This window comes from Rhinichthys klamathensis, unplaced genomic scaffold, assembly GCF_029890125.1.
Source record: "Rhinichthys klamathensis goyatoka isolate OS25496 unplaced genomic scaffold, OSU_Roscu_1.1 h1tg000658l_1, whole genome shotgun sequence".
NCBI lineage: Eukaryota > Metazoa > Chordata > Actinopteri > Cypriniformes > Leuciscidae > Rhinichthys > Rhinichthys klamathensis.
Window position 1 is genome coordinate 957 of NW_026607101.1, and position 26385 is coordinate 27341.

General features: G+C 39.8%; 1 protein-coding gene across 5 annotated transcripts; it reads left to right on the forward strand.

The window, feature by feature from the left end:
* The first annotated feature begins 849 nt into the window (after window positions 1-849).
* On the forward strand, window positions 850-24665 carry sh3pxd2b (SH3 and PX domains 2B). 5 transcript variants are annotated; one of them, XM_056241647.1, is made up of 12 exons: window positions 850-999; window positions 8919-9010; window positions 10122-10147; window positions 10410-10445; window positions 14634-14768; window positions 14914-15028; window positions 18977-19050; window positions 20318-20435; window positions 20517-20713; window positions 21111-21157; window positions 21256-21381; window positions 21460-24665. In XM_056241647.1, the coding sequence occupies exons 1-12, from the start codon at window positions 853-855 to the stop codon at window positions 23140-23142; spliced, it is 2796 nt and encodes a 931-aa protein (XP_056097622.1). In that variant the 5' UTR covers window positions 850-852; the 3' UTR covers window positions 23143-24665. The 5 variants fall into 5 exon arrangements, with proteins under 5 accessions (XP_056097622.1, XP_056097624.1, XP_056097623.1 ...); XM_056241649.1 differs by lacking the exon at window positions 18977-19050 and having other exon boundaries at window positions 14914-15015; XM_056241648.1 differs by lacking the exon at window positions 10410-10445.
* The last annotated feature ends 1720 nt before the right edge of the window (window positions 24666-26385 follow it).

The window sequence follows — 26385 nt, forward strand, 5'->3', positions numbered from 1 at the left end:
GCCATTAGATGGCGATGAAACACTGTAGACTGAACACGTAATACGCATGTGCATGATGTCATCGTCTTCAGAGATTTGCGTTTTTGTTGTTTACACGGAGACCATTTTCCAAAACGTGCACTTTGAAACCCGTTGTCAAACGTTTGCGTTTACAGGCACCCAAAATGAACGGCCAAAACGCATAAAAAGTTGAAAACGGTGTTGTGTAAACAGGCTGTAAGATCTATGGCCCTGGTAAAGAGATCCTCCCCTTGAAATCTGATCACAAGTGGTCACAGGAGTCACATGTAAATACCAGGTGTAAATGGTCTGTGTTGCCTTGATCATTTGGATCATTGAATCGTTTGAGGTGGCTGATAATGCCATGTGTAACAGGGTTTGTGGTAAATTGACCAATCCGAGGCCATTGTGAGAGGGTGTGGACTCTACCCAGCTCCACTCAGCACATGAGGTCTGGGGCAGTAACCCAACACATACACACCACATCACACACACCAAGGTGTTTTTCAGCCTCATTCTTCTGAATGTGCCATTGCTAAAAGATCTATGACCCTAGGGCATTGTGTGGGATAGCCTAGTTGTTTTCCCACATGTTTCACTTTAAAAAAAAATGTTTTACTACATTCAGCAAAAAGGGACCACAGTATATGGTTTAAGTTCAGCAGGATATGAGTCATAAAACTTAAGAGTCTCATTTGTGTTCATTTCTTGGTATTGTTTTATGGGCCACAATCTTTGTTTGGGCAAGTTTCATGCTTGTGGTCTTCCAACATCTGATAAAATGGTCATAAAGCATGAAGGGACATTCCCAAAAGTTTCCCTTTTGCCTTTCAACCCCTGTAAAGAGTGCTGATGAATTTGAGAATGAAGATGCTGATGAATACAGGGTGTGTTTATAATAATCGTCTTCTTTTCCTCACAGGAAAGATTCTCTTCAGGAGAAGCCACATCAGAGACGTGGCCATGAAACGCCTGAAACCCATAAACGAGTACTGTAGGGTAAGTAAGACAACAAACAGTACACACAACAAACCAGCTCACCTGTGATTAGCATTATTTTTACACAATAAAATGAACACTATTGAATATTTACATTTATAATATTTCAATGCACACAGCCCAGTCCATGCTGCAGAAGTCACCTCAAATAAACATTCGGTCATCCTTTACTCACCCTCATGTCATCGTGAACCTGTATGACTATTTTTCTTCCATGAAACGCGAAAGGAGAAATTCAGCAGACTGCCAAGCTGCTCTTTTCCATACAATGACATTAGACAGTGACCAGTGACTGAAGGACACAATAGCACCATAATAGTAGTTCTCGAGTTCATCTCGAATCGCATTCAGTGCAATATATTTAAATATGGCACGTCAAGAGGTGTCGTGTCAGATTTGACGTCAGTGACAGCAAATAGCATAAGTTCTCACATTTCAAACCTAAACTTTGAATATGTGGAAGTGCAGATTATATATGAGAGCTACTCTACCGTGAATGAGAAGATTTTCAGTAAATAATGAAAAAATAATGTTCTTAGCTAAATTGTCTTTGATGTCCATTGTACATTGATCTATATTACTGTTCAAAAGTAATCAATGTTGCTTAAAGAAGTGTAGAAACCATAATACAGTTTCAACGTCCAAGATTCTTTAATAAACAGAAAGGTAGAAAGAACAGCATTTATTTGAAATAGAAACATTTTGTAACATTATAAATCTCTTGACAGTCTCTTACATAAATCACCAGGGAGGTCTGCGCTCACGCAATCTGAACACAATAGCGAGACAGATTCTTCTCTGGGCCCAGGACAAGTTCCTGTCACTCAGAGCAATATACACTCCAGGGCATCTGAATGTGGGAGCGGATTTACTGTCCAGACCGAAACTATCGATGGGGGAATGGAAACTCCACCCAGATGTAGTAAAACAGATCTGGACCAGATTTTACGAAGCGGAGGTGGACCTCTTCGCCTCTTATCAGACAGCGCAATGTCCCCTCTACTTCTCTCTGAGTCACCCAGCCCCCCTGGGTCTGGACGCGATGGCGCACACATGGCCCAAAAAGCGCCTGTATGCGTTTCCTCCAGTCGCACTGCTCCCGAAAGTTCTAGCCAGAGTTCGCCAACAAGGGTCTTGCCTCATACTGATAGTGCCGCGTTGCCCGAACAGAGTATGGTTCTCGGAGATAATATCTCTCCTCAAGTGCTCGCCATGTGCGAAACTGGAGAGGAGGGACCTTCTGTCTCAGGCGGAGGGCACGATATTCCATCCCAGGCCCGACCTGTGGAAGCTTCATGTTTGGCCCCTGATGGGTACCAACTGAGGGAGACTGGGCTTTTCCCTGACGTTATTGAGACCATTCTGAGTGCTAGGGCTTCCTCCAGGGGCGGACTGGGACCAAAAAGTGGCCCTGGACTTTCTGGCCCACAGCAGCCCACCACATCCCACATCAAAACACATTGGCCCATTAATGTGCAGAATATTTTTAACACCACTTAGAGCATACAAATATAACACAATGCAAAAATAAATGCTATTTAAACATTTATTTTAAGAAACACAACATATATTTGGTCATATTTGTAAACCAATGGGAAACAAACAGAAGAACATTAAGACACACAACATTATTAATATAAAACTATAAAGACTAATATCAGCGAGTCAGAGGGAGCTAGAGCCGAACTGCTACTCTTCGTGCCAAATGTATAATCTGTTAATTTGAAGCATTTCACAGCATCTACCTAGTTCTCTCGGTGTGTTCAAGTCGGTTCAAGTGCAGCTTTTTTATCGCGACACAGGCGACGCGAGGGAGTTGGCTTTTTTTCTGCGCGGCTTGGTGTGTTTCCAGGACGCGAAAGAGGGCGTGTTTCAAGATACGCAATGGAGTAGACCAAACTAATTAACAGGGAGGGAGGGCAATACACTCACATGCATGCACACGAAACACACTCCTTGTCGGGTCGCTCCCGCGCGATCGATTCTAGGGCTGCAGCTATCGATTCTTTTTGTAATCGATTAATCTAGCACTTAATCGATCGATTAATCGAGTAATCGGATTAAAAAAAATGTGTGTTTTTAAACAACCAAAACAAATAATGCATAACGAAAATTATGTGGCTGTAAAATTATCAAGCATTTGGCTTTTATTTCTAAAAAACAAAAAAACAAAAAACTAGTATTTATTCCAACTTCAACATTTGGCTCCAAAACTAAGCCTATTTATTGAAATTTTTACCCATTTAGTATAAGTGCCAACAATGTTCTATGCTCAATTACTTAAAGTAGCCGATTAAAATGTCTTCCCCGAAAGTGCGAATGGATTTGGAGAAGCAGGCTGGGGAATTTCATTTTTTGTTGTTGTCTGTAACTATTTGGAAGACGTGACATACAAACAAGGTCTCGCAAAGACTGCAATACAATATTTGTTCCTCCATCACGTCCCGGTGTATACAGTGAAGGCATGCTGAAATTATTGTTGCGTGGCTACATAAAAGTTTAAGCATATGTGATGCATTGCCGCAATTGATCTGACTGGCGCGTGAGAGAGACGAGGGTGCATGCGTGTGTGTGTGAACACCGAACGCAAATTAAATTATTTGCGCGAGTAGATTACATGCAAAGACGCGAATATACGCATCATTCGCGCCGGGCGTCGCGAATGACGCGAATTGGGAGACGTTTGCCGTGAACGTCTTCCGCGCAAGTTGAAAAATTTGAACTCGAGCGAATGTTCAAGCGTCTAACTAGACGCGATAGACGCGTATTTGACCGTCTATTCGCGTTCGTTTGAACACAACATTAGGTTACCTTGTTTCAGCGACGCTTGGTGAGACAGCATGGAGTGGATGTTTTCGGTTCAGATTCTGAATCATTGAAGTCGTAGGCCTACTGTTGTGGTATGCCAGGTCTGCATGCAGTAGACACATTGCACCTTGTTCTCTTCCTTTTTAAGTATGTAATGATCCCAAACTTTAGACATTCTCTGCCGTTTATGGACATCTTTACTCCCCGCCATGCGCCAACTAAGTTCAAATTGTATCACGCGCTATAGTATATAGATCCCTGCGCGTCATAGGAATTTAACGAGGCTTCAAGGCAGAGTTTTTGCCTCGAGGCATTTTTGTAATCGAGTAACTCGATGAATCGTTTCAGCCCTAATCGATTCCCTCATCCATTTGCGTAGAAAAGAAATGTAATATTATGATTTCTTTTTTATATAGGCATATTTGTGTACCGGGCCGGCCCACATTGGCCAGCGGCCCACCGGGAAAAGTCCCGGTGCTCCAGGTGGCCAGTCCGCCCCTGGCTTCCTCCACTAGTAATACCTCCGGGTCAATTCTATTGACGTGTTTACACCTATGGTTTACACACTATATTCACAGCTGGTCACGTTTAAAGACGTTCCCAATGCGCTGAGCAGCACAGCATCTCATTCTGCTTTTTCAGGAAACAAGGGATACAGTTAAGTAACCCCAAGCGTTTGACTACCAACCAAAGCACAAACAGAACAATGTTCTTCTGCAAAATGCACTCAGTTTTGTTTAACCGCTAGAGGGCCACAATTGACATAGTGTACCTTTAAGAATATGTCATTACCATCACAAATAATATCAACAAAACTCACCACCACACATTGTACCAAAATGCATGTGAAGGTTGTTCAGACCTTTATTCCAGAACGTGATGATTTTTTCAAATAGATGAAAATGTTACATTTTTCAAGATTTCAAGTCACAAAGGACCCTTAAGTGTATTTTCACCCTTATATGAATTCTTTCATAAAATGTTTTTTTACTCGTCCTTTTAGCTGTTGGAGGGTATGGTAAAAAAGTTGGTCTGAAAATATTCGTCTAGGTGTAAACTGACCTTTAGCCAGTGTAAATTCCATTTCAAAAAGCATAGCTTCAGTTCGGTTATTTGTAACAAACTGGCCTTTATAAGACGTGTACAGAGATTTTTCAATGATGTAAGCAGGAACCAGAAGTAGGTTGACTTTCAGAGAGATCAAATATTAATTCTACAACTTCGGATCAGTTTTTATACGGCTTAACATGAAAGACTGTTCTGTCTTAAGACTCTTAAGTGACTGTTGGGCTTTTGGTAGAAGGGTTAAGAGGGAAAAAAAAGCTAGGAATCCACATTTGGCAGCGTAATGTCTCCTTTAGGGCAGGGGTTTGGAGCTGCGCTGAGTTAGCCTTCGTCAGCACATCATGGCTTTTTGTTGACTTTTTAAAGGGCTGTTTCCAACGGAAACTGATTTTTAAAATGTTGCTTTAAGTGTTTTTCTTTTTTTAAGGTGCCTGTGTGAGCGGTCATGATCTGTGACTCGTTTTTACCTCTTTTCCTCTCTCATTAGACACGTTTGACTGTAACTATGTCATCGTCAGCTGATGAATCAGTGCTGTTGTGGTTGGCTATAAGAAATTATGCCTAAACTGGAGGTGCATAAATTAAGAAGAAGAAAAAAAAACATATAGTTAGATCATTGCAGTATGATTTACAAATGACTGAGTCTTATGAGACCGTTATTTTAGACAGTTTTATGTGAACCCCAAAGAACTGATACCAGTGGTTGAAAGACTGTCCTGCATATTCTGCAGTATTGCTTTCAACATTTTTGTAGTCTTCCTAATTATGAAAATACATAAATTCATGTCTTTTAAATTGAATTTAATTATTTTTGTATTTAAACTGAAGGATTATCCGCTACATAGATACTGTATGTTCTATATAGTATGCATATGTGTGGTATGAATGAAATCCTGATGTACTGTATCCACCATGTTGTCATTGTCTTGCGATTTACGGCATCAGTTTTGTTACTGAAACTGCCATTCACAACTCCTGTCCATCAAATTGCACTTCAGAAACTTGCGGGAAGCAGTAGGTCATCTGGGTATGTGTTTGAACTCAGACATACAACTCTTTTTCACATACTTTTGCACATTCAGATGCAGGGTTTAGCATGCTAACTAATAAGTATGCTAAGTTTTTGGGTATGCTTACACGACAACGATGTACTAAAAACGGAAAGGTTTGTCCTTTGCGTTTTTCACGTACAGACGACAACTTTGTCAAATCGATCCCCATTCACACGGATCCGCGAAAACGAATAAAAAAAAAAGCTGTATTCTGCTGCCAGGCCAGTAGTTGGCGATGTCACTTTGTAAAGTAACACCACGCGCTTATAGACTGAACACGTAATATGTATGCGCATGACGTCACAGTTTTCACAAATTTACGTTTTGGTTGTTTACACAGAGATGATAACGGTATCATTTTCAAAAACGTGCACTTTGAAACTGTAAAAGTTTGAGATTTCAGGCCCCCAAATTGCCGTTGTGGTGTAAATGAACGGCCAAAACGCATACATTTTTTTCCGTTTTTAGTTGAAAAGAGTAAACGCCCCCTTAGTTTGATTTGCCCTGTCTGTATTCACTAGTTTCCTTGGTTACTATTTATGTTGCGCACCTGTTTCAGTTTCTGTTCATCAGCCTCCCTTGTGCATTAAGCCTTCAGTTCTCCGTTTATTTTTACGTGGTTGTGTTCATAGCTTATTCCTTCGATCTCCTGAGTATTTCCTTGTTGGATTTTGGATAAATTAAAGAATGTGTTATTGATATTCCTTCATCTGCATCCTCCGTTTCTGACACATTTACACAATCTCATAAATGTATAACAGGAACTATGATGGACGCTTCTGATCAGCCATTACAAAAAGCTAACCCTTGAGGTCCAAAGAGGATCGGGATTGAATCTTTCATGATACTGAAGTCATTTCTTTTCACTGAGAGTTGTGTGTGAGTGGCGGGTCATTTGTGATGTCATAAAGTGCAGATACAGCTGGATACGGTGGGAATGCCCTCTATTAGCAACCAACAGCACAGAGACTCCGACACATTCATAACTGTCAGTGTGAATGCCCTTTCAGCTGACCTACTCACTTTTTGAATGCTGGAACATGATCTATATTAATTGGGGTGAAAGGTCAGAAATGCTGTTAAGATATTTGTTTTGTCGGGTTAGTGGAAATCCATGGCACTCCTGAGGTTATTTTATTGGATAATCAGATATACTAGCGATTGCTTCAGAACTTGTTTGGTTTTTGTAATCTGAATTTTATTCAAAACAATATTTTTTTATCAGACTGCTACAAGTAAAACATGAAGAAAAACAAACATATTTGTATTTATTTAGTTAGTTTTGCTGGAAAAATATCCATTTAACCCTGTAAAGCCTTGATATTATTTTATTTTTTTTCAAATGAAACAGTATTGAACCTTTAGAGAAAATATAAATAAAAAACGTCCATATTTTTTTTTTTCTGTCTTTTGTTTTTTAAGAATCAATGTATTTGACATCAGGCTTTTATGGCTCATATGGTATGATATAAAGGAATATGGAAAATAAAGTGCTCATACTCGAAGATGAAAAACAAATGGACAAAAAGTAAGATGAAATTCTGATAGCTTGTAATGTAAATCAAAGAGATTTTTGTAACAGTATTGCTATTTTTCAGCAAAGTTTTGATCATGTTGATTAAAGTAGGCTCTATAGGGTTAAACATCCGAGATACAACTGGACAACACTTGCAGTAATATTTAAATAGGTAGGCAGTTTACAGTATATACTGCAGTATTTAGTGAGCAATAACCTATTCCTTTATGAACCACCCATAGCCTTATGTGGGCATATACACGAAGAGCCTTTTCTTTCTCTCTGTCTCTCACCCTCTCTCTTTTCCACTTACTACTCGCACAAAACAATCTAGGTAATGCACCCCCAGTAAAGAGCACCCAATCGAGTCCATTTACTATAATTGGTCTCCATATAGCCTGTGTCTTCGGGGAATGCTAATATGTAGGGAGGTCAGGTACTGTACCCTGGGGAGACATCAATCTGTGGACATCAGTGATATCCATGGAAACCGACATGAATCAGATTCATATCCATCCAATCATCATGCAAACCCAATGCTAAGAGGTCAATCTTACATCAGCCTCACACAGCCTCCGTTGGTTCCGTCTCTTAATAAAATAAGCATGTTTTTTTGGCATAAAAACACCCTTTTCATTAAGAAAATTGAGCATTGGGCAAACACGCAAATGTGCACATTGAGTGTATTTGGCGAGTCAAACCCAACTGTGAAGAATTGGCTCAGGCTGAATTTCGGAAAGGGCACCTTGAGCAGAAGCGTCTGAGCTTTGAATTTTAAAATTCCTGTCAGGTCAGACATCATAATTCAGCACGTGGACAGACGGGACCCCCTTCTGAAGGACACTGAGGCACTCAGCTTTATTAAATAAAAGCTCCTCTGCCAAAATATATAACTGCAAAAAGCATCTTGTGTCAGCCAGAAGGCACATTAAGCTGCATTTAATGTGGGACTAGAAGTCTGCTGCAGTTTTGGTTTGTTTTGCCGCTGAAAAGCTCATGTGGGTGTCATTGCGATTTCAGACTCTCAGCTGATAAAGCAGACACCTCTAAACAGCTTGCCTTCAATGAAAGCATACAACTGAGATTTCGAGGGTAATGTCAGTGATGTTCTGAATCGCTGCGTAATGATGAGACATGATACATGAAAACGAATGACTTCCAGTCACATTGGCACTGCAAATCACTCTCAATGTGAATGTGTGTCTGTATATGGGAAGCTGTGGGAACTGTGTTTTTATTTGAGGCGTTTGACTTTATGCTGTTTTTATAAAGAATGTCATGTAAGCCGTAAAAGTATGTTCTTTAGATGATTGGAGAATAAATGACTTATTGACTAAAATTAAATGTTTTATTACCTTGTACATTTTGACTGAAATTGAACAAAGGAAGAGTACATAAATTGATGAGCTTCTTATCGACAACTCACATTTCTGAATGTGCGTCATAATAACGAGTATTTGTGAATATTGTCGTCTCAGGCTCTGATCCAGCTGCCAGTGTATATTTCCCAATGCGAGGAGGTTCGTGTGTTCTTCGAGACGCGTCCTGAAGACCTGGACCCACCTAAAGAGTAAGTTACACACACACACTTTCAAAATCAGTAAAACATTTACAACGTAATAATTGCTTAATAACTTAACGAGCCTTAATTCATATTGAGCAGTTAAATCAATAAATGTCCCAAAATGAATCACCACTAGCCTTTAGTTTACACCACAGCTCGACTAAACCATGATTTGCTGCTTGCTATCGCTAGTCAGGATCATTAGTATGTGGAGGAGTTGGCGTTCTCAGTGTAGAAAGCATTTATTTGGAGACATTTATTGTCATCTTGTAGGCGTTCACTAGCACTGAGATTTTCCAAAACCCCCAAGTATGATCTTCCCTTTGTAGTGACCCTTTCCTAAATTTATTAAAGCAGTTATATATCTTGTCACATGTAAACACCAATTTAGATATATTTAAAAGCAAATTATCAAAATACTAACTTTTTATTTTGCTGACTCTGTATTCTACCCACTATTATATTATGCAGCGTTAACCCGAAGACAACCATTTTTAGTTGAATTTATATTTATCACATGTAAATATTTTTCCAAAGCAGCTTGAGTGAATATTTGTGTAAAGCAATCAAGCAAAAGCTGACAGTGGAGAGGAAAACTCAAAAATAATCATGATCAATAATCATGGCAAATTCACTGTTAAAATGACTGAATGAATAATACATTTAAAATGTTTTTTTCTCTGCCAAAACTCTTGCTGAGTGCTGACTCACAGTTTTATTGCTTAGATATTTTATTTGATGTTATTATCGATAGCTAAAACTAAAATCATTATATATATATATATATTGTAGAAATAAAATAATCATTAACTGAAATAAAATAAAATGTAAGTACTAAAATAACTACAACTACATAAACGAACAACTAAAACTATATTGATAAGAAAAACAAACTGTTTTATAACTAATAAAAATGATAAAAAACTATTTTTGTTAGTAATTTTTGTACTACCGGTATTTCACAATTACGATTGTACTATTTACTATTAAAATTACTAAAACTTTCAAATGAAATCTGAAAATATCGTCCAAAATATAACGATAATATCAATGATACTGCATTCAAAAAATCATATTTAACATTATAAATACCTAACTTGAATGTGTTTATTTACAGGGAACCCAGTGGGAAAAAGAAATCTGGTAAGGAACTGATTTGTTTTGAGAAAGTGCCATGAGTAAGTTGTATTTTTCGAGTTGTAATTCACTCTGACTGTGGTTAGTGTGCCCTCTGGTGACCATGCACTTCATAGATCCCTCGAGTCAAAATTTCATGTGAGATACAATATCATCCAAGAAACTTGGAAATCCACCCATAAATGTGGATGCTTTCATTCCTTTGTTTCTTGAACATTTCCACCTTCCCACTCTCTCATTCCTGCTCTCATTCATGTTCCCTCATCAGGCATTGTGGAGCGAGCGTCTTCTTTCCTAAAGAGAGGTAGTAACAGATACTTGCCTAGCCATGCTCTTTGTGTTTGACCCCTCGAAGTGCGGCTCTTCTGTAGAAGGGTGTTCTTTAGGTGGGCAAGGCTAAAGCTTTGTGCTCAGATCCTGTGTGATGTGCATGGCAGTGTGGTGGTGGTGGTGCTTTACTGGAGGACCGTTTAGCAGATCCCTTGTTCAGGATAGTTTTTACACTAGTATGTAATGCTAGTGGTACAAGTTCTAGTGTTAGTAGTAGTGGTTTTAGCAGTTTTAACACTTTTTTCAGAAGGTAAAAGAGAGCAGCGCCAACACCAAATAGATACAAATACAATCAAAAACATGTGTTTTGAGCTAGAATATGAGGCAGATGTGTTCTTAACCTGCTTTGCGTGATGCAAAGTAGAGATTCTAATTTGCACTGCAGTATTCGCAAAATTGATCACTTTAGTATTGTATATCTTAGTGCATTAGAGGTGTTTTTTTGTGTTCTTATGTGCTCTCTTTAACCTTGTGATTAAAATGTTCATCGGGGCTTACAGATTTATATATATATATTCTAAACTGTAGTCATTCAGAATTGTACATGCTTTAGACAACATCGTTTTTGTTAATTTAGTGGAAATAATACTTTATCTGTGAATGATTTCCAAATCATAAGAAGCGAGGAATATCATCTATAGTAATCAGGATGCTTTATATCAAAGGAATATTTGGTTATCATTTACTCACTTTTATGTTGTTCCAAAGCCATAAAGGAGAGATTTTGAAAATGCTAATCTTTTCTATGCATTGAAATCACACAGGAACTAGTAGCTGTGTAGTTATCAAAAGGCATCAAAAGTAGTCCATACAAGTGTTCTGAAGCCATATGATATCTTTGCTTGGGGAACAGATCAAAATTTTAAACATAATTCACCAAGTGTATTCACATTTGGCAGATCACTGTTGAAAGAACCAGTGGCGTTTGGTATCACCGACGTCAGACCTGGCACAACTGTCTTCATTCACCAAGTTTGAAAATCCTGAAGGTCATCAGTAAATAACAGCTTAAATGCCGGTCTATTTCACAAAGCTGTTTTATGAATTCGGAAGACTTGGAATATAGCACATGAGTGGATATAATTGTCATCTTATGGAAAGGAGCATCCCATCTCCTTTTTGTTCACAGAAGAAATAAAGTCTCATGGCTGTGGAATGACACGAGAGAGAAAATCATAACAATTTTCATTTTTGAATTGTTTCATGTTTAAACATTAATATAATTTAAGATAGCCAAGCAGTTTCAGCAAATGCGTACACTACACATACACGTTCAATGGTTTGGGGTCAATATATATGCAGTACAGGGGTTGGACAATGAAACTAAAACACCTGGTTTTAGACCACAATAAGTGAGGTTCACATACGTAATTTCGGGAGGAGTGAATCCATCTAATCTTTCGATTAACCGCCGGAGCATATAAGCAGCCGCTCACCTTGCTCTGGCATCAGCTGTTTTGGCATATCCCTCCACCTCCCCAACTCCACCAACATAATTTAGGCATCTTGCTACCATACTCCTCATCCAAGCATTAGTAGTCCCACTGGGGGGTGTATCTAAGCTCCAGTTGAAGCTGCTTCCTCGAGCCCCAACCTTATTAGCTTAAAGATTATATGGGTAAATGAACTCCTGAATTTATTAGTATGGTGTAGGGCCTCCTTTTGCGGCCAGTACAGCATTGATTCGTCTTGGGAATGGCAGATTCAAGTCCTTCACAGTGGTCAGAGGGATGTTGAGGCATTCCTCTTCCAGAACAGTGGAAGGGTTAATCATTAATCTCCGCCTCAGACGTCACGGATCGTTGGCTGAACGTTTGATGTGAATGACTCACGAAATTGGAAACACTTCAGTAGTTTCAAAGTCGTCATCTGATTGGAACTGTCCGCAAAGATGCCGTGACGCCAAACGCCTTCATGGAAGAAGAAGCCTTCTTTACAACTGTGACAATGAGCGCTTATCAGACTCAACTAAACGCTGGTTTTGTTCGCGGCATATACTCTTTAAAATACGTCAAAGATCTTTACTCAACGGTCTGTTATTGTAGGGACATCAACGTTACATTTTCACTCCCCTAAACATGGCGTTGAACAAAACAAACTGTGATTGGTTGCTTTACATGTCAGTCATACAGCCTCTGGGCGGTCCTTGACCAATGAAAGCTGATATGGAGTCCAGACCTTCTGCCATCGGTCTGAAGATCCGGCTACGCGAGACTATGTCACTGTGTGATGCTGGTGGAGGAAAACGTTTTCTGACTTGCTTCCAAAATATCCCAAGTAGCTCTAGATCTGGTGACTGTGCAGGCCATGATAGATGTTCAACTTCACTTTCATGTTCACCAAACTACTGTCACCAGTCTTGCTGTGTGTATTGGTGCATCATCATGCTGATACATGGCACCCCATTCAGGGTGCAATGTTTGAACCATTAGGTGCACATGCTCCTCCAGAACGGTTTGGTAGACCTTTTGCAGTGACAGTAGACGATCAAGCACAGTAGGGATTGCCATGATATTGCAGCCCAAACCATCACCCTTCCTTCACTCTGAGCAGCAACAGTCCGGGGTGCGAAGCCTCTTTGGGGCTTTTCCACACCGTAACTCAGTGAACAATAAATGTTTCACTTCCTCCACAGCCCAAGATTTGCACTGTTGGCACACATGAAACCAATATTTGGCATTTGCATGAGTGACCAAAGGTTTGGCTATAGCAGCCCCACCATGAACATTGAATCTGTGGAGTTTCACAATGAACAGTTTTGGTGGAAACAGGAGATTCGAGGTGGGGAGAGAGTTGGGCAGCTGTGGTTTTGTTTTTTGGATACAATCCAGGTGAGTTCCTGGACATCCCTTTCTTGTGGTTCGTCCTATGTGGAGGTATGCCGACATAATGGATACCATTGCTCTTAATACACCACAGTGACTTGCTGTCACAGATGGGCCACTCACCAATCATTTGTGCTCTTTTGAACTCTGATATGTCTCCCATTATATTGTGTGGAGGATTGCAATATTTTATGTACAGCTGTGCTATCGCTCTTCTAACTCAACCTTCACACTCGGCTCTTAATGATGGAATGTAAAATCAGTGAAGATTGGCCATTAGGCCGTGCATATGTGTGACCCTGGATCACAAAACCAGTTGCACGGATATATTTGTGGCAATAGCCAACAAAACACTGTATGGGTCAAAATTATCGATGTTTCTTTTTAAAACCAAAAAGCATTAGGATATTAAGTAAATATCATGATCCATGAAGATATTTAGTAAATTTCCTACCTTAAATATATCAAAATTTTATTTTTGTAAGTGGATGCAGCACAATCGCCAACAGAAATGGACACCTTTAAAGGCGATTTTCTCAATGTTTAGATTTTTTTTGCACACTCAGATTCCCGATTTCAAATAGTTTTATCTCGGCCAAATATTGTCCTATCCTAACAAACCAAACATAAATGGAAAGCTTATTTATTCAGCTTTCATGTGATTGTCAATTGACACATGGTCCAGGGCCACATATAGGCATGAATCCTCCAACACTATATTGGCCAGATTTCAGTTTCATTGTCCAACATTCAGGAGTAAATGTAATTTTAAGATTTCACATTGCTGATTTAACAGTATTTTTAGTCAAATAAATGCAGCTTTGGTAAACACAAGAAACTTTTTCTTACTGACCATACATTTCAGTGTTAGTGTAACATTTGGAGTTTCAACCCAAACTGAGATCACTGAAATAGTTAAGATGGACAGACATGTTTTTGAAAGTCCCTCATGAAATCATTCACAGAAATGGGCAAATGAATTCAGCCGGAACACAATCAGTCTTTGCTTCAATTCTTTGGTACAAATCACCAAACTAATAAAAGCACTGCAATGGTGTTGTTTATACCATGGATTATATTGTTTAGGCTCAGGTAAATGTGCTTTATAGATTCATCACAATTACCATTTGATAATTATTCCGCTCTGTTCCGTATTTGCTGTAGCAGTGTTGCTGATTTGGTGTGGGTTTGTTTCCTTGCAAGACTCCCAGCACTAAAACCTCTGGCTTTCCTGCTTTGATCTTTTCCAATCACGTTTGCTTCCTTCTTCTCTTGTCGTGGTGGTGGTGGTGGCACGCTAGGACAGTTGTCGATACCTGTCCACTCTGTCCCTCCAGGAGGAGACTCGTCCTCAGCTGACCCGCTGATGCTGGACCAATACGTGGCCGTCACAGACTACGAGAAACAGGAGAGCTCTGAGGTCAGCCTGTACGTGGGGCAGGTGGTGGAGGTCATCGAGAAAAATGAGTCCGGTAGGATCCTTCACTATTATTGTCAAACGCCATTAAGTCATTCAGACCTGTTCCGTTAAGTGAATACCTTCATGATGCTCCAAACCCATATGATTGTCTTTCTTCTGTGAGCACCTGAGAAGGCATTTCTTATTTCCTTTCCTAGGCTGGTGGTTTGTTAGCTCCGATGATGCTCAAGGTTGGGTACCAGCCACATGTCTGGAAGCTCAGGATGACCCTGATGATTTCTCATTTCCAGCAGAAGAAGGTGAGTCCTGCATGTCATCAAATGTTCCACGTCAATCTTACCTGAATAAAATGTCTACAACAATTTAACAAAAAGTGCTACCTCCTGTTTATTCAGATTTGGGTTCTCTTAAAGGTGAAGTGTGTAATTTTTTGAATGTGTAATGCAGAGACTATGGGCCTCATTCATGAAACTTTCATAAATATATAAGTAATTTGCGGGTAAAATGGACCTTTACGAAAACTCTCCTCCGGATTCACAAGCGCTTTGTATACCACAGATTTGGTAGTTAAACGTGTGTGTATTAATGAATTACAAACATTCATAAATAGGGTGCGTGTGCATGCTCATTCATAATTGGCTTTATGCATAGCTTCACTACTTCCTGAACTTCAGCCAGCCCTTTGTTTCCTGTCTGCCATTATTGGACAAACTGATTAATCCAGCTGTGCCTGGCCTCAGTAACAATAATCAGGCACACCTGGATTAATCAGTTTGTCTAATAATGGCAGACAGGAAACAAAGGGCTGGCTGAAGTTCAGGTAGTAGTGAAGCTATGCATAAAGCCTATTAGCATAATCCTCGCCCATATACTGTATATAAAAATGCAGTAACCAGCAATATTATTAACTTATCCATTGTTGTTCAGTCATTGTACAAGTAGGATGATTGGTCGGTGTAGTATTTGTCCCGCCCCTCCTCCACTGTGATTGGACCGCTGGGTAAAGTGACAATGACGAGTGCAACCTATTACCCAAAGTGTAACAGTCAAAAAAAACTAAAAACTCGTGAAATATTATTATGGTACATAGTGCATCAAAAGGCAAAAGTTTGCCTAAATTAGAACACAGAACGTTCAAATGTTTTACGCATCATTTACGCGTGGTAAATTTCTGTCGTACCAACAAACATTTTGAATCCAAAAATTTACGTCAGAACGGCTTTACGAAACGATTTACACAAAAATTTTTCATAAATGAGGCCCTATAAGTGTAAAGTTGCTAGCCTGGGAAAACCCAGACAACTTCCGGCAAATTTAGATTTGCTCTGAAAGTTAGTCTGGCAAAGAGCTCATTCAAGCCCATTTCCAATCCGCCGAAATCGAGGCACCAATCAGAAACGTTGGGGCGGGCTTTACACGATGACGACAGCGCTGGGATTTTGAAGCAGATTTTGTAGCCTACCATATTTTCCGCACTATACGGCGCACCGGATTATAAGGCGCACCTTCAATAAATGACCTATTTTAGAACATTTTTCATATATAGGGCGCATAAGATACTGCAGTATCTTATTATAAGGCGCATAAGATACTGCAGTCAAACGTTTAACTGGGTTTGCGTTATGCATCCACTAGATGTCAACAAATGTCAACAAAAAAGTCAGATAAAGTCAAACTTTATTAAGCTTTCTGACAACTCCGTTCAGAACTCTGTACCAGCTCCCATGGTAACGTTGTTCAAACGTTAAAGTAAAACTCCGGTCAATTTTAACATTGAGCTCATTTTTTGTACATTTGGAGTGCTGTCAGTACAGATAACAACGACAAAAACCGGTGTTGCCTACACCTTGTTATCCTCTTTTTAAAATTTGCACCCTGTTGACTTAAACGGGACAAGTTTTAAACCTGCTTTTAGCCTCTTAACAACCTTAATGTGTCATTACAAGTGCACAGCCATGTGAGTGAACACGGTGAATCTGACTGCAGTAAATGTGAAAGATATGAATAAAAATGATGTTTATTCAGCCGGCTCACATACCCGTATTTTCTTCCTGTTTTCGGTCGAAGTCCACAGTAGGCGATTGTCGGTAACTAAGCAACAGTGGAGACTCAGACTGTCAGCTGATGACGGTGCTGTGTGGTGTTCTGAGAATATCAGCTCAAAAGGATAGTTCGGATAGTAACTATCCGATAGTTCATCCGAATCAGATGTTGAACACACGGAGGAGGTTTGATCACGCGCGCGCGAACTCGACTATCAACTACTGTGGACTTCGGCAGTAAATACGGGTATGTGAGCTGGCTGAATAAAGAGATTATTCCTGCCTTCGTGAAAGCTCGGATCACAGTTGAGAGTGATATATCAGCCCAGGCATCCACGATCCATTGGCAGATAGTGGCGTAAGTCGCCCGGCGCTGTCTCCGCGTCTTGGTGAACGTGAGTTCACAAACCATATATAAGGCGCACTGTCGTTTTTTGAGAAAATTAAAGGCTTTTAAGTGCGCCTTATAGAGCGGAAAATACGGTACATTACAAAGATGGATGCCGCCGTCGAACATCACTCGTTCAAATCAGCTATCGCGTCTGTTTTAAGCGATTTGAACGTTTCCTTTTAGTTAAAAACCGAGCAAAGAACAACACTCGGAGATGTGTCTCCGCCGCTCTGCATACGTCATCTCTTTCATCGCTCTGATTGGGTTTCGGTCTATCCGCGACGTCCGTTGGTGACGCCCCTCTGGAAATGACGCTTTGCCAGACCATAACTCAGTTACAACTGAGAATGGTCTGGTTTTAACCAGACTATAAAGTTGCTGTCATGTCAATAGAAATCCACACAGTCTTGAATTTTGCTTGAGGGCAAAAGATTTCCCCATGTAAATTTTGCATTGTGTTCAAGTTGGCCGTGTTTATTTGCCGCATTGACCTACAGAAAGCTGCTTGCTTTGAAAGTGACTTCTGTGTGAGCTGTGCTATTGATAATAGACAGTGGCCCTTGCAAATTTCACACCATAGCCTTAATACCTCAAATAGTACGATTTGATGGGGGGGGGGGGGGTGCTTTTACATTTCAAACCCCCAAAGTATACTTTAGTTTTGACGTGAATGCTTAGCGTATACGTATAGCCTAAACACGTAACCTTTTTTAAGGTATACTCCATTTGATAGTGTGCGCAAACACTCAACACATGCACAGTAGAAAGTGTTATTCTTGTCCAGTGTCTGTGCTATTTCTTTCCAAAAGATATAACCAATAAAAATGTCTCTGTACTCTTAAACTAGAGCTGCGTATCTCTGAAACTCTTCTATTGTTGATGCCGACTCCACTCTAGTTTGTTATTCCAGTTCAACCCAAGGTCCATGCAGGTAGATAGCAGGAACGAATTTAAATGACAATAATAAGAAAACTCTACCGCACACTGTTGACTTTACTCTTTTATTATATTCATTCAAAGCGAACTTCGTAGAGTGTTCTTATTATTGTCCACTGGTTTGTTGTTTATAATCTCATCACACATTGTATGCATACCCTAGTGTACATGTAAAACACACTCTGTATACTTTGGGCTTAAGAGATCAGACTGTTGATGAGCAAGTTTTGAGTATGTTTTAAGTTTTAAGACCACCAAGTGTCAAATGTGGAAACCCAAACAATATAAAGTTAGCAAACCAGTTGTTGTTTTTACAAAAGTATGGAGTTCTTGGGTTCATATGCATTGCTTAAAGGGATAGTTCACCCAGAAATCAATATTTTGTCATCAAATTTACTCACCCTCATGTTGTTCTAAACCTTTATGAGTTTCCTACTTCTTCTAAACACAAAAGAAGATATTTTTAAAGAATGTTGGTAACCAGACAGTTGACAGTAGCCATTGACTTACATAGTCTTTTTTTTCTTACTATGTAAGTACCGTCAACTGTTTGATTACCAATATTCTTTAAAATATCTTCTTTAGGTGAAATAACCCTTTAAGCAAATGATATGAACCCAGGAATTCCAGACTTTTGACACTAATCCCTTTAGTGACGCAAAAATTACACACTTTACCATTCAACCAAGTTATAGAAAGGAAGTCTTAGTCCGATGTTATTCATAAAGAGAGATGAGAAGGATAGAGTTTTTCAAATTTAAGTGCAGTTTTTAAGTTTTACTTCAGCACTGCATGGCAAAGATTGTATTATATTTGGTGGCCCAACATTAAGAAACGTGACCTGAAGGTTTTCACATGTGTCTGCTTGCTCTCTGCTGGGGTGTGCCGGAGATTCTGGTCACTGCCGAGGCACGTTGGTCGCCGGCGTACTTTAGGGGATCTGTTCAGCACAGGCTTTGGCCAAGGTGGAAAGCATACCACTTTATCACTCTATTGTGATGGTCTCCCTCACCCCCCGCATTTGTGACTTCTGCATGCACCATTGCATGCACTGCACTGTATGTGGTGTAGAACTGAACAAAGCATGAATCAGGGAATTGTAACACAGGTGTCATTATTATTATTATTTGTACAATACTTTATTTTCTGAATCATATCTTGTTTACAAAAATAATTACCAAAGCACATGAAATAACTCATGCTCCTGCAAAATAAATGGTGTTGGTTGATGCATGACTTGTCATGAAACCTCTGTAAAAATGTCAGACAATAAAACACAATCACAATTTAAACAAATTAATCACACAAGCAAAGAGCATTAGAAGTGGTGTCACCTGTGTGTTAGTCATTATTTTTTTTAAATAATAGTATTTTTACATTTCTTTTGTATTCAATACGTACTACACAGTTAAATACATACAGTAATGTGAGTTCGGTATTCTGTTAATTATATCAGAAGTAAATCAGAATGATTCACAGTTTCATACTGTGTTGTGCTGCACAACCAAAATATTTGTATTCAATATTAAAGTAATGGAGAAATACAAGAAAAAAAGTTAAAACTGAAGCTTGTATCTGGTATAAAACTGAATGTATGAATATAAGAAGCATTTGAACCTGGTGGAGTCGTGTTATGTTTAGATTGTGATTTTGTTGTGAGCATGTGAAATTAATCATTCTTCCCAGCAAATGTGCTTATGCTGTCAATAGTCTGTCGAGTCTCTGATCAGATCCTCCCCCAACCTCCTCCTCCTTCTGCTATTCATGACAAAGCTCGAGAGTAAATGCAGATTGCAAGCACTCATTTACTGTAAAATATCAATACAAATGTGAAAAGTGAAAATTTTACCACAACATCAAATTTACCACGTTTCCGTTCAACTATTTTAGCAAAACAATGAAAGCATTGTAAGCTCAATTAATCATTTTAAGAAAATGTTTAGATGTCATTGCATTGGATAAGAAAATATTCAAGTGCCATTTATTTTAACGAAAAATATCACAAGCAAAATTTTCAATCAAAATAAAGAATTGCACATATCTATTAATAAAACAATGATAAACTGTTCAAATTTCTGGTCGTCAAGCTTTAGTGGAACATTGATATTATATGTATTAATTTTGTGCAAAACAAAGAAACATTAACTGGTAAATTGGCTGTAGTGGTTGAATGTTATTCATGAACGGCATATTTAACTAAAAAAAGTTGAAATATTCCTTTCGTTCCCTCAGAGGAAAAGTACACCGCAATCTATCCTTACTCTGCACGTGATCAAGATGAAATTGATTTGGAGAGAGGCATGACTGTTGAGGTCATTCAGAAAAACTTGGAAGGCTGGTGGAAGATCAGGTAAAAACAAATGTACTCAGAAAAAGGACAAAAATACTTAAGCATTTTCTTGGATAGAGCATTGCCCTTTTCACCCCATAGATACCAAGGAAAAGAGGGCTGGGCCCCGGCGTCCTATCTGAAGAAGGCTGACATTCTCAGTCAGAAGATGGCGGCTGGTGGCCCTGTTCATGCCAGCACTAATGACCTAGACGTGGCTTGCAAACAGCAGAATGCCAACAAGGAAAACAAGGAGAATCAGCGGGACCGCTTTTCGCCATTTTCAGACAGCAAGCGCAGTAAGCAACAGTTTGTTCGATTCTAATTTAAAAAAAATCAAGTATTTCTCAGATTGGCTGTGTGTACATTCTAATGTACAGTCAGCCAGACATTATTGCAACATACTTCCCAAAAGAGTGATCAAGGCACCAAGCTGAAGTAAAAAATATTGATGCATCCGCAGTTGAGTCTTTCAAAAATATAATGGCCTGATTAGCTCCCTTTACTTGCTTGAGACTGTAGTGCACTCTCAGTGCTGAGTTGCATCAGGAAGGGTATCCAGTGTAACGCTTATGCCAAATAAACACGCGGATGATCCACTGTGGTGACCATAACAAGAGCAGATGAATGAAAGTGAGAGAGACTTGCTTGAAAAGATTGTTGGCTCTCTAAACTCGGCCCTCTTTTCTTTTGCAGAAGCAGGAGCTCGACAGAGACCTCCACCACGCCGGGATCTTACAATAGTAAGGGGTATTTTTCTTTTACAATTGCATCTCAAATATTTCTAAAAGGTTCTACAGGATACTCAAGATTTTGACGTTCTAACTGTCTCTAATTCCAGCCACGAGGAGTGAACCTGCCTAAACCCCCAGTGCCGCCGCAAGTAGAGGAGGAATATTACACCATCGCTGACTTTCAGACAACCATTCCAGATGGCATTAGCTTTCAGGCGGGAGTGAAAGTTGAAGTGAGTTAACATATTACTCGAATACATCTATCTATTCCAAATGCATCTCTACATTTACCTCATACCCTGTATTCCCAGGTCATTGAGAAGAACTCCAGTGGCTGGTGGTACATTCAGATCGATGAAAAAGAAGGCTGGGCTCCAGTCACATTCATTGATAAATACAAGAAGACTTGCAATGCCTCTAGGCCTAACTTTTTGGCTCCCCTTCCTGGTGAGATGGGTCAGCTGAAGTTTGATGATACCTCAAACAATAATGCCAACTCTGAACATAGTTGGTCCAAACCCTTGCCAGACGAACCTTCATCCAACTCTGAATTTTCCACCCGTTCCAAGCTAAGAGAATGGAAGCCCAACGCGGTCAAGGGCAGCTCCCATTTTTCTGCACCCTTACCCCCACCTCCATCCTCACCTACGGCTGAAGAAAAGCCGGCTTTACCTCCAAGGAGAGAATCCATCAACAAGAGCCTGGAATTGGAGGACAAACCCAAAGCAGACCTTTCTAAACCTCTCCCACCCAAAGTAGACCTTTCTAAACCCCTTCCACCCAAAGTAGACCTTTCCAAACCCCTGCCACCCAAAGTAGACCTTTCTAAACCTCTTCCACCCAAAGTAGACCTTTCTAAACCTCTCCCACCCAAAGTAGACATTTCTAAACCCCTTCCACCCAAAGTAGACCTTTCTAAACCTCTTCCACCCAAAGTAGACCTTTCTAAACCTCTCCCACCCAAACCACCAATCCCAGGGGTCATCGTCCCATTGGTGACGCCAAAAGCAGCTCCTCTCAAACCAGACAAACCCCCAGAGATAAAGAAGGAGGAGAAGAACAAGCAACTCTATCTGCGCAATGAAATGGGCTTGGAGTGTGGCCACAATATCTCAGCCAAGGAGGTGAAAAAGTTTAACCTAAAGCATGTGGCCAAGCAGCCTCCCAAACCCAAACCAGATTCACTCGAAGAGAAGCCTGATTCGGCCATCCCAGCCACCTTCCTGAAGCCGAAACCAGTGGTCAGACCAAAGCCCCCCCCTGCAGTGAAACCAGAGCCGGTAGCTAAGAGTGAGCTGGACATCACAAACCTTCGGAGTAAACTTCGTCCGTCTAAGCTTCCAGAGCTCAGTGGCAACTCAAGTGATCCCAACCAACAGAACGATATGCCATCCAGTAACCCCCAGAATAATGGCGGAACAAATGAAGAGCCAAAATTCCCCCCTAAGCAACAAAACGGCCATAACCCATCAGAAACAACTAAACCGCCGACACCTGCACCAAAAGAGCCTCCCCAGAGGCCATCTGTGGCCCCTAGAAGGCCTCCACCACCAAAGAAGAGTTCAGAGCCAGCCAGTCCTACAGACACCAAAGCTCCTCCAAAAGACTTGCTGGAAGCCAAGCCGGCTCCCCCTCCTCAGAACAGACCCCCGCCACCCAAAACGAAAGCCTTCCCTTTGCCAGCCTCCAAAGAAAAGGAGAAGGAGGAACCCAAGCCCAAAATACCTGTGCCACCAAAGCCCCTCATTAAGACAGAAAAACCAGGGCCTCCGAGAGACAAACTCCCTCCCCTTATCAAGGAGCCAGCCAAAGAGGAGCTGTTCTTAGCCGTGGCGGACTTTGAAGGAGACGAGCAGACACCTGGCTTTAAAGAGGGCGCTGTCTTCGAAGTGCTGGAGAAAAGTGGCAGCGGCTGGTGGTTTTGTAAAAATGTGAGTGATGGGCCAGGGATGGAGGGCTGGATTCCTTCCAATTACCTGACCAAGAAACCTTAGGTACTCTCGGCATCGCTGCCTAAAGAAAACTTATTTAATTAACATCTTTATTTATGGGTACCTTTTTTTAAATCTCATTCCATCCTTTGCAAGTTCAAACAGGCCATACTAATTTGTTTGCTTGCTTTTTAATTGTGTAACTCTCCCTTTTAGTGTGCTTTAGCACTGTTACTTGCACATCCTTATGTTAATCAAACCTTATATGTATCGCTAAAGGTTTAAGTGACTAGCAATATATCAATGACTTTTCACAGCCTCCATGATATTGTGCCTCAGTATAATATGCAAAGCATTCTGTGCTTTTTGCGTAGTAAATGCAAATAAGTCAAACTTGATATCTGAGCAGTGTATATCAGCAGATTGAGTCTAGATTAGAATAGGAGTATGCTTCTATATTACACATACTACAAAACCTTACAATTAGCAAGCTGGAGCTTCAAATCAAGCCTGGAGAACTTAAACACTCTAGCTTTATAACGCTACGTTTCAATTTTGAGTCTTTTAGTTTACAGCCAAGTACAAATAGTCATAAATATTGTAGGTTCTGAGACTATAAAACTCTACAGATCACTTTGCTTGTTTATCTACTTTAAGTTTCAATTGTTTGGTTTCAAGCTGCACTTTTTATAGACTCTGCACTGTGGAACTGATGAGTAAAGGGAAGGTGTGGAATGAGGAGAAGCAAGAAAAGTGTAAACACACGGCCTTAAGGTTTACAGGACGGTGGCACCCATTTCTATTCTTATTTCTTTTCTATTTGATTTCTGTCGTGTAAATGTTATTGCAAACATTGATATAAAAAGCAACTCTGTTTCGCAGTACCAATTGTCCACATTAGTGAATAATGGATTACCTCAGAGCAGCCATAATATTGTCAATCTTTTATATGTCAGTATTGCCCAAAGTATTTTCATACCATTGACTAAAGGTGCTTAGATATTTTACAATCATTGTCAAATGCGTCAACATTCATGCTTGACTGGTTTCAAGCATACATTTGATAAACATGTTTATTGTTAACACTACATTTGGAAATGTGTATTTTATGTTACTAAAAATATTTTGTGTTTTGTTTTCCATTCGTTTTGTTTATCAGAAAACTAAACCAGTGTTAAATAGGTGCCCAGTGGACTTGACAATACTGGGAGCACCAGAAATCATATGCTGACTTTGCTCTATGGTCATCCGCTCCTGGTTGCTATAAAATGCATCCATAAAAGCAGTCCATCTTTAAACGTGCAACACATGCAAGTGCCTGAGTTAGGAAAGGAGAATGGAAGGTGTTCTATATTGAGAGGTATTTGCTAGAGAAATACTATGAAGGATAAGAGAGTGAAGAGGGTAAACACTAAGTATGAAACGTGACTGTTCAAATGTGTTTCTCCAACCAGGAACAAAGGCAAGATGACATGGGTTACCTTATTATTATAATTATTTTTTGTGTGTGATGTTGTGTTAATAGTATTTTTGTCTTTTAACTTTTTTTACATAATGTAAATCAAATAAACATTTTAAATAGTCAACATGATTTTTTTATTTATTATTAGCGATCCAATGGTAACACTTTATTATGATATTAAACTGTAAGTGAGAGTTGTCAACTGCACACTTTATTCTGTCTTCCATTTATATAATTGTCTTTTTGAGTTGTCTGGTTACTTAATATCCAGTTTCCTTTTTATTGACAAAAGATGAAGAAATATAGCTGGATTTTTGAAGTTGGAAAGGGAGGCAGAGGTTTTCAAACTCCCCCAAATAATAATGAACTGGCGAGGGACTCCTTTCCTGAAAGCAAGCAATAAAGGAGAGACGGATGCATAGATGTTTCTTATTTTCTAAATGAGAAGCAAATGTATTTCTTGCAGTAAAAAAAAAAAAAATCTATACGACTATAAAATCTTCTACATCTATATAGATTATGGACTTAAGTCTTTAAAGCACAATGAGAAATAGCAAATTATGCAAACACATTGCCTTGAAATTGCCTATTTTGAGAGGGGAAAGAGCTTCTTTTATTTCTTCTTTTAAGATTAACAAAGTTTTAAATGCAACACGAGTCGCCGATCATACACATTCAGTTCAGTGTGTTTATTACATGCCATTGAATGCACATCAGTGAACTGTATTATAATGTTAATGGCTAATATGTTCATTCATTAATATGCATCATCAATCAGTCAGTCAAAAGTATCTTCTTGGAATCATTAAGATTTACTATTATTTTAAAGTCTCTTCTTTCTGGTTGGGTTGGCGTTTGGGTTGGGGTGGGTGGTTGGGTTGGTTGGGTGGGTTGGTTGGGTTGGTTTGGTTGGGTTGTGTTGGGGTGGATGTTGGGTTGGGGTGGGTGGGTGGTTTGGTTGGATTGTGTTGGGGTGGGTTGGTGGGTGGGTTTGGGTGGATGGGGGGTTGGGTCTGCGTTTGGGTTGGGGTGGGTGGTTGTGTTGGGGTGGGTTGTTGGGTGGATGTTGGGTTGGGTTGGGTTGGTGGGTGGGTGGTTTTTGGGTGGGTGGGTGGGGGGTTGGGTTGGGTTGGGTGGATGGATGGGTGGACGGTCAGCCAAAACCCGTCAGTCAAACTGCATGTTTGAGCTGTTTTAACTGAAAGAAACTTGCACTGATATATCCTTAAATATGTCCATGTCATTGTTTTGTCTCAATATTCAAACCAGTAATATTTTTCTCTAAGTCACATTTATAAAAACTACTTAAATGCCATAATTGATCTAAGGCCCAATCATAGCTTAATCTAAACCCTGTCTGTGAAACCAGGCCTATAAAGCCACATTTTCCTTCCACGGTTTCCTTTCTTGTTGGAATGCAAGGATGAATAGTTTTGGGGAATGATCAGCAGAGGAAAACAACAGTCTATACAAAAGTCTGCCAGTAAAACAGTGTGGATATGCCGTACATGAGCCGAATCTCAGCCGTGTGCAAGTGAAAAGCACTTCGAACTTTTCAACTAGATAAACTTTTTGTTAAACATTTTACAACCTAAATTAAAACTTTGCCCAATGTAAACTAAATAAAGTTATAAAGTATGGCGGTTGAAGAGTTTTTACCTCGTCGAATCCACGACAGTTCCTGAGTCAATATTTAGTTGATCCTGGAACAACATTCCTGTCCGAAAATTGAATCCTAACCCTATCCCTACAATCATAGGGCAGTGATAGATGAACGACACTGATGTAGAAGTACTTTACCCTGATTCTAAGCCTAGACTTGACATGAACTATAAACATGTCCC